The sequence below is a fragment of the Filobasidium floriforme genome (genome assembly GCF_021052385.1).
Source record: "Filobasidium floriforme strain CBS 6241 chromosome Unknown HD553scaffold_15, whole genome shotgun sequence".
NCBI lineage: Eukaryota > Fungi > Basidiomycota > Tremellomycetes > Filobasidiales > Filobasidiaceae > Filobasidium > Filobasidium floriforme.
Genome location: NW_025763636.1, coordinates 428,179 through 437,112, shown reverse-complemented (window position 1 = coordinate 437,112; position 8,934 = coordinate 428,179). Strand labels below are relative to the sequence as shown.

The 8,934-nt window shown below is 53.6% G+C and overlaps 3 protein-coding genes across 3 annotated transcripts; 1 reads left to right on the top strand and 2 right to left on the bottom strand.

The window, feature by feature from the left end:
* Positions 1-1,788: 1,788 nt before the first annotated feature.
* On the bottom strand, positions 1,789-2,375 carry HD553DRAFT_343421 (uncharacterized protein; the record flags this gene model as incomplete). Its single annotated transcript, XM_046182873.1, has 4 exons — positions 1,789-1,818; positions 1,954-1,994; positions 2,077-2,172; positions 2,267-2,375. 4 exons carry the CDS (start codon positions 2,373-2,375, stop codon positions 1,789-1,791), a joined length of 276 nt encoding a protein of 91 aa, XP_046035446.1.
* A 478-nt stretch (positions 2,376-2,853) lies between these two features.
* Positions 2,854-5,738, top strand: HD553DRAFT_343420 (uncharacterized protein; the record flags this gene model as incomplete). Its single annotated transcript, XM_046182872.1, has 7 exons — positions 2,854-2,949; positions 3,022-3,081; positions 3,164-4,606; positions 4,679-5,161; positions 5,236-5,351; positions 5,431-5,598; positions 5,666-5,738. The coding sequence occupies 7 exons, from the start codon at positions 2,854-2,856 to the stop codon at positions 5,736-5,738; spliced, it is 2,439 nt and encodes an 812-aa protein (XP_046035445.1).
* Positions 5,739-5,890: 152 nt separating this feature from the next.
* On the bottom strand, positions 5,891-8,654 carry HD553DRAFT_357928 (uncharacterized protein; the record flags this gene model as incomplete). The annotated part of the gene is made up of 4 exons (XM_046183894.1): positions 5,891-6,757; positions 6,836-6,983; positions 7,053-7,109; positions 7,244-8,654. The coding sequence occupies 4 exons, from the start codon at positions 8,652-8,654 to the stop codon at positions 6,244-6,246; spliced, it is 2,130 nt and encodes a 709-aa protein (XP_046035444.1). The 3' UTR covers positions 5,891-6,243.
* Between the last annotated feature and the right edge of the window lie 280 nt (positions 8,655-8,934).

Below are 8,934 nucleotides of genomic sequence, written 5' to 3'. Positions count from 1 at the left end.
TTCGAAGTTGTGGTCGTTGTTGTGGGTTTTGGGGTTGAGAAAGGTATAGGAGGATGGAGGATGGGCGAGGATCGGAAGAGGTTGGAGGGATGTGATGATCGGTCAGACTTGTGCTTGAAGAGTTATCCGGAGACTGACCAATATGCTGGTATATATAGCTTAACAGAAGTAGCTCAATCGATGGCTCTACTTCCAAGCGTTTCAAGGAGGTCAAAGGAAGACGTGTCTTGTCAAACAGGGGCGCGTTCCGGCGCAAGCGCTGTGGCGTGCCGAGACTTTCGGAGTTTCACCTTCTGACAATTAACAACGTTTATATTGACTGTGTCAGTGACAGACAGAGACTTAGGGCCGGGTGTACGAATGCAAGTCAGACCATCAGCTGAAAACATGGCGAATATGAGCCCCAGCGTGGAAGGGAATGTTACATCGCCCGCATGTCAATTTCTCGATTCCGCAACACTATGAGCACGAAAGCGCGGCAATCGTTCTCACCGCCCCTCGATGTCTACTATGAGTCTGGGCTTGAAGTGATCATCGATCGTCAAATTGATCCTCGTGACACATGACACATTATGCCTCTCCCCTCGCCTGAGGGACATCATTAAAGCCGATCACTATATCAACAGCATGTCTGCCAGTTTCTGAAGGGTATTTGACGTCCATTTGTATGCTGACCTTGGACATAGACACGAAGAGACCGTGCTATCGCCTATGTCCGGTAATGATCCAGCTACCATAGTCATTACACTCTCATACTATCAACAGAGCAACACACCTATATCTAGACCTATCTGGAGGAATATGGAACATCTCCTTCATGGCAGATTTTTCTTCTTTAATACCGACCACGAGGGCAGAGGTTGGTGTATCTAGGAGAGCGTCAGCATCCTAGAGCAGCATCTTCAGAATACCGCTGCCTACATCACGCTCGTAACCACGGAACCCAAAAAACATGAAAGAGCTTAACAGATTCGACCCCTACTTGAAGTCGTGCCTGAGCTCCGGCAAATCGACCAAAGGACCGTGCGGATACAAGACATCTAGCTGCTTGCGGAAGTACCCGTCCCTCTCATCGAGATCGATTAAGGTAAACCGGCAGAGGCGAGCGATGTATCGATCCAGTCGCTTTATCTGCCGTGTCGACCGATCACGTGTGGTAAACGGCAAGAGTCGTGGCTAAAGGAAGTCGTCAGCTCATGATGATCGTATATAATTACAAATAATTTGGTGATCAGATGCAACGTGTCTAGATTGGCAGAGCACTGCTACCCGCTACGAGTATACTATTCTCTCCTACATGAGACGCTAATCAACCGTGAGCAGGCAGAAATTCTTTCGCTCTCGAGCGCTGTCCTGTGACGTGATAAGCTGGTGATGCGTCCATTTATTGATAGTCATATTCCGCCAAGCATTCAACGTACGCAACGTTCGAGAGCATAGCATCGAAGAGCAATCTATCCGTCAATAGTAGGACGATGCGGCTACGCATAGTTGGCGACATATAGATGGCGATAATGATTAAAACAACCAGAGCAGATAAGATACAATCAAGGGTAATAAAACAATATCCGATAAGTCAAATCATTCCAAGTATCTGAGCGTGTATATGTATGTCCTCGCCTTTCCCGAGTTACGTGTGATATCCGGGAAAGGCTTGGCGGTACGAAATCAAGAAGGCGAGGTAAAGGTAAATGTGATACAGTTTTCCGAATCCTATCCAGGTCGATCCGAGTGCGAGATGAAAGGACGAGATGGCTCCCGACCTCGCATCGTCTATCGGGTCGTGCTTTAACAACAAGGGATGGGGAAGACGCAGAACTGCAAGATGGGTCGAGAATGCGAAGTTGGCGAAAAGTCAGTTGATTGATTTCGGTTGGACGGCGTGCGCGATGTTCGTCTGGAAGGGAAGGGAAAGGAGCTGGCGAGGTGGAGGCTGGAAGGTAGGAAACTCACGTTGCAAGGAATAGGGCAGGGGATGATGAAGCAGAATCGACCTGCACATAACGGGACGATTCGAAATCGATCAGTCACGGATGAATGGAAGCAAGACTAGTTGTCGAGCAGCACGAAGCTTACCGGGACAGACGTCGTTGAATCCACCTCCGCGTAGTCGGAGGGCCTCTTCCTCTTTCCTCTGTTCTTCTGATGCGTGCAGTGCGTCCGCCGTCGGTTCTACGGGTGTGCAACGAGAAAAAGCCAGACGATCAGGCTCCCAGATCTCTCGATCGCGACGAACAAGATGTCCGAGAAAGGCGAGCCGACTCACGCATGCTGGACATGGCGATAGGAGGCTGGGCGGTGGTCATCCTAGCCTGCTGCTTCTGGGCGACGCCGGTGTAAGCCGAGATGGCGGGTTGAGTGGTGTAAGGGGACATGGTTGTAGATTATTGAAGAGCAAGTTTGGTAGCTGGTGGCTGATAGCAAGTTGCAGTGAAGTGTGTATCGATGCGACTGTGTGCTGTATGTGATTGTGATATGGCGATCAACGACGATGATATGAATATGGCGGATGGCGATGGGGCGATGATCAAAATAGTTTCGCCCTTTCCTTTCACAACACAGCCTGACGTCACCGACACGAGGAGAACGCAGTCGAACTTATCAAAGAAAAGAGTATCGCTTGATATCAGCCATGACGTGTCTTTGGAAGTGTGGGTGACTCTGCTGACTAATCAATAAGCAATGGTCGCCGATCGCCGGTTCGTTCGATAACCGAAGCTGCTCATAGAGGGAGGTCCAGACTCTTACTACAGTAACTTACCTGGCTACTTGCTACATTTGATCGCTTTGACATATCCCAACACAACAAGCGACCTACACAACAACTTGCTCCAACAGTTCAAACGATTCAGGATGGCCTCCTTGTTCATGAGCCCGGCAGAGTGTGGACCCGTCAACGACCTCAAGTCGCTCGGCGGGAGACTGGACGTCGACGGCAGAGCCAGGCGGGTGAGGAGCAAAGGCACAGCGTCGAAAGACGCACCGATCAAGAGCTGAAGTTCATCGTTGTGGCCATCATAGGACGGCTTCGTTTCGAACAATCAGTATGGGGCTGCAGGACCGTCAAGACAAGCGCTTCAGGTGAGCGAGGCGTAAAAGTGGTCGGGACATGGTCGGACGAGCTGACCCCTTCGACGCGACACCCCGCATCTCTGCTATCCAGCCATTCCAAGCACTACCTCAATCATCAGGCTTTACTATCTCATCCCCGTCCGCATCCCGCGCTCAACAACAGAGACCCGTTCCGACCCCGCAACACGCTATACAGGCACCGCCACCTCCGCCTTCCTTCCTCTTGCCAGGACAAGGTCAAGTTCGATACCCGTTGTACGACCATGCTCCACCTCAAGGCTCCTCCTCTTTGAATCCAAACCTGAGATCCGACTCGGTAGCCTGGGCTAAATCGTTCAGCCAGTCTCGGTCGCAAATGCCACCTCCGGCGACTTCGAACGGCTGGGCGGACGAACATTTGCGCTTACAACAAGCTCAGGGGACGTCTTTCTCAGCTCAACATCCCGCCGGTCCTCCCCACCAAGGTTCAGCGGTTGCATACCAACAACCACAATCTCAATTTGGGCCGTCAGGTTATGCTCAAATGCAGCCATCGGGGTCAGCATGGGGATATCTTCCAGCTCATCAACGATATTCGGACTCGTTGGACGCTCAGACGTACCACCATCAAGCGCATTCCGGGATGCCAGACCAGATGCTTCGAGCTCAAGCGCAGCAACAAGCACAGGGACAAGGAGAGCAAACGGAACAGTCAACAGCGAATCCGTTTGGGACTTCCGAGTTTCTGGAATTGATGCAGGATCTCGCTTTGGACCAAGGGGAGACGATGAGAACGAAGGGCGGACTGGAGGAGGCGAAGGGGGAAGAACTCGACCGGGTGGACACGGAGGGGCGCGGGTCTTGTTTCTTCGGAGGGTTCGATAATGACGATCCTCAAACCCAACAAGAGGGAATCGAAGGGATTCCGCATGGACCCAAGTTTGACCTCTCGAGGGCGGTCCCGACGGTCCACCAACCGGTTTTCGATCAGGAAGGTCGGTGGGTGCCTTATGATCGTGTGAAAGAGTTTAGGGAGAACGGGATGGATGTTCCGAGGTATCTGAAGGAGGCGCTCGATCTTGCCCGGAGCTGCAATGCGAGTGGGATGGAAGAGTCCGTCGAGCGGGAAGCCGGGGCGCGGGAAGAAGTCGATGTCGACGATGTATTCGACAACGACGGCTTGATGGAGTTTTACGGCCAGACGAGGCGATCCCGCGATCCGTTCGCTGCAAATCACAACCATACCCCCACCGCACGAGAACGCCAACGTGAGATGGAACACGTCGAACGGATGCGAACGGGCGGGTATACATCAAGGGAGACTCGGGAGGCGTGGATGGAGAGCGAGGACGCGCTGGACAAGGTCCTGGGGGACGAGAAGCAGGAAGAGGCGAGGAGGCAAGGGTATTACCAGGATAAGAGGAGGGGAGTGGGCGCTGGGATGGATGGCAAGTACTTGTTCATCAGCGAGAACCCTTATGTTCTGGAAGGAGGCAAGATGGAGAAGATGATCAGCCTTGGGGAGGCTGCGGGGCCGATGGAGTTGCAGTACCAGGTGAGTGAGGTCGTTCAATGGTTTGAGATCTGCAAAGAGCCGACTGACGCACACTACTTTCCCTCGTCGCAGAATCTGCTCGAACACGAAGCCCGAGTCCTGCAAGACCCTTCTTCCTCTCGAGCCTGGTTCGACCTGGCCATTAAACAGCAGGAACTTGAACGGGATGATCAAGCCATCCGGGCGTTGCTCCAATGCATCTCGCTCGATCCTGAATGCAAGGAAGCTTATCTTGCACTCAGCGTGAGTTATACCAACGAGGGGATGATCAGGGAAGGACATTCGGTACTGGAACGTTGGGTGGAAGGGTCTTCCGGCTCGAGGCTGGATGAGAACAAGGGAGACGATGCGGACCTCGGCAGGTTCGACGTTGGCCCGCACAAGAATCAGCGACACGAGGTGTTGACGAGGGAATTGATGAGGATGGCAAGAATGATGCCTGAGGGTGATATCGATGCCGACGTCCAGGTAGCACTGGGGGTCCTGTTCAATGCGAGCGAAGAGTATGAAAAGGCGCAGGACTGTTTCCGGGCAGCCTTGTTTGCCAGGCAGGATGTGAGTCGGGTCGACTTTTCGTGTCTTGTCCTAATCTAGGCGTCTGGACTGACTAAGAATCGAATGGATGGCAGGACTGGATGCTATACAACCGGCTCGGAGCGACACTGGCCAACGGCGGCAAATCTGAAGAAGCTTTACAGTACTACGAACAAGCTCTGAACCTCAACCCAGGCTACGTCCGAGCCATGTGAGCGCCGGGTGGTTCTCGTCGTTATGACAAGATTCGAACGGCCTTCCTGACTTTGACTCCTACCGCTTGATCGCAGGTTCAACGTTGGGATCTCGCTGATCAAACTCGCACGATATCGTCAAGCCGCGCGATACATCCTCGATGCCATCCGGTTGCAGCACGCGGACGCTAGCTCGAACGTCAAATCGATGAAGAGCGTGACGTCTGATATTCTGTGGAATACCTTGGGAACGACTTGCATGCAGTGAGTCAATGGCTAATTCCGTACACCATTACCGATTGGGCTAATCGCGTCACACGCCCTCTTTTAGCCTGGAACGACATGATCTCATGGACGCTTGTGCTGCGCGTGATCTCGATGGTCAGTCCTTTTCCCACTGCTAATCCCGGAAATCAGGGACAAAGATCAATCAGCTGAACCGACCTTGATTACGAAAATCGATACCATGCTCAGTACTTGACCAGGAGTTTCAGGAATATGAATAGCAACGTAGCCAATAGCATGTCATCGAGAAACAAAAGTCTTCCATGACCGGCCATTCTTAAGCTCCTAACACCCTCAATGTTTGCTGGTATCCCACTGATTGACTTCCTGTATGGGGGATTTGGTTGGGTCCAGATGCGACTAGTCGTTCAGAGGAACTTGAAACCGATCCCTGCACCCGTCCTTGTCTGAAAGTGTTGTATCCCGTCTAGCCCCGCTGCCGCAGTAAGGGTAGTCCGTGTTGAAGTTTGCGCTCTACCAGCGTTACCAAATCGACGACCTCGTTCTTGTAGGCGCTTCCTGCCTTTCTCCGCCTTTGAATCGCGAATGATCGATCCCATACAGCGATAACGGTCCTTGTTTTACATAGCGTATTACATTGGGCGAAAGCGTCGCATCATCTTTTCAGTTCTTTACCCGCTTGGGGTCCTCCCTCCCACCCTGTTCATCATACTTGCGGGCCGAACCCGAATTGCCCCGCTGCAACCCATCCATCCCGTACGACCCCTCATGCGGAGGCGAGTTGGACCCTTGGCCCGAGCCGTGTTCCTTTTTCTTGGCAGGACCTCGTCGTCGGACAAATGTCGCGTACATGCACTGGTCCTCGGTGCCCTTCTTGCTGCAAGGTCCGCAAGGGTAAGGCGGGTTCCCATCGCACTTGGACTTGCGCTGACGACACATGTTACACGAGATGGCTTGACGGTCTCCGGCCCGTGGTTTGCGGTTCTTGCTGTTCGGGGTCATGCTCTCGGACGATCGATCCTGCCTGCCGTCGGCGTGACCGCTGTAACCGGCCATGGGCGATGGCTCGGATCGGAAAGAGTTGTAACCGGCTCCTTGGGACGCTCCCAAGGTCATGTAGCCAGATTGATAGCCGTCATTGGGAGCGGCCGGGACTGTACCAGGAATCTGATAAGACCTGGATCGCGCGCAGAGACGAGAGATGTCAGCATTTTTTGTACATGCTACTGATGCCTAAGCATTCAGTCTGGCCTACCTGTCTTGACCTGCCGACCACTCTCCGTTCCGAGCGTAGTCTCGCGAGTCCCTCTCCCACCCGTCGTACCCGGCATATTCCCCTACGGTCCGCGAACTCGGGAGGTCGACTCGGTCGTCCTTGGCAGGCGAAGGACCCGGGTTGTTGTCTGGTCAGACCAAAACGACCGAATACAGGTGAGCACGGGTAAGCTTGGGTTGTTGCTCTTAATGCTTACCAGTCGTGCGAAGCGAACTGGTCGGTGGTACCGTGGACATGTTCAACGAAACTCGTCCTGCGAGAAATAGTAATAGCAGCCAATGACCGCGTCGCTTGCATCAGCCACATGCTCGCGGCCAGCAACAGAGACACCGACACGCCCTTGTCCGGAAAAAGACAAGGGCACGTCTCGAACTATCGCACACTCACTAGCTCGCTCATCCTCCATATACTTGCTGCGATACTCCCAAGCCTCTTCAAATCCAGCCCTATAAGCCGCCTGCTCGGCAACCGTACCAAACCTCCCAGCTCCCCTGTTCAGCAACTCTTGATACCCGTTCGGGACGTTGACGTTCAAAGACCCAGACCCGGACCCAGACCCTAGATGGTCTTGATTCTGAATTTGATTCCTGTTATAAGCGTCGCGAGGAGACTGGATGCCGATGGCACGGACGTCGGATTCCGAGGTCGTGTTGGTAGACCGGGCAGAATTGAGGGGATGGTTTAGCGAGAGAGAAGGAGGAGCGTTACGCAAGACTTCGGGGCGAGGAGGACCTTGGCCTTGAGAGGAAGTGCCGGATTGTTGCTGGTTTTGTTGTTGATAGTGCTGCTGCTGCAACTGTTGCTGCATGGCATACGATTGCGACTCTCGTCTACGATACTCGTCTTCCAATGACCCTGGCGTATTTCCGTTCCCATTCGAGCCCGGTCCATCGTTCGGTCTAGGAAAGAATGACGACCCTTGGCCCTGACCCTGCCCTTGAGATGGGTAAGACCCCCCTCTCCGAGGATCTTCCTGCCTCCTCGATTGATTTTGGTTCGAGGCGACGGCACCCCTCGGGTCCGCTTGCGTCTGTGACTGTTTCTCGGCGTCCATGAGGCTGTTGATGCCCATAGCCTCGGGACGTTGCTGCGCTTGCCCTTGTCCTTCAGCTCGAGCCTGTCCCTGATCCCAAGGATAAGCGGCGGCGTGTTCCTTGCTTCTCTCGTCCAGCGCCGCACGGAGGATCGGATCGATAGCGTCGTCGATCACGTCGTCCCAGGCTCGAGAAGGCGCACCCTCGACAGGTCGTTGATGTTCAGCGGCTGTCGAGCTACCAGTGCCGTTGTTGCCATTGCCATTGCTGTCTTTGTTGCTGGCGTCACCTGCATATCCCGCAGGAGGACCCATCTCCGTATGCCCTTGCCCGTGCCTTTCGTACGGACTTGTGCCCAGTCTGCCCTCTGTAGACTGAGCCGACCCGTTCGCATTTCCGACATTCTCGTCGGCACCAGCTCGTTCTCTTTCTCGTCCCCTTTCCTCGCTCCCACCCCTGACCGGTCGGGATTGCTGATCGTCCATCCTTTTCTCGCCCAGATTCGGATTCGGTGTCAGGAGGGATTGAATTCCAAGCGGACCGTTGCCGTGTTGCTGGTGGTGGTCGTTGTAGCTGCTAGTGGTGGTCGAGTTCTGATCGTCGGCAGTACTTATGTTTCCGGTAGGTATAGGGTTCGTCGCGTTACGTCCGGGAGGAGATTGGGATGTCGACTTTGAGCGATGTCGCGTGTTCTTTATGTATGTGGACGGATAAGTGAATTCAGCAGGATCTTGAGATGGTTCTTGATTGCGGATGGTGTTCATGGATTCGAGGTAGAGATGTGGATGGGGATGTGTGATTGATGGATGGGATGATGGTGAACGTCGACTGCAGCTGCTGGTGATGGTCGGAGGGAAAAGTGACGCGCGGATGCAAACGATCCCGACCGGATGATGTCAAAGAGAAGGCGACGTCTCTGTTGAACGCGAAATACTACTGTCTGCAGCTCGATTCCAAATCTCGTTCACTCGAGAAGCGATACGAGACTGTACATTTGAAGGTCAGAGATGGTGTGATCATGTTGAATGTAGTATGATGCGAGAA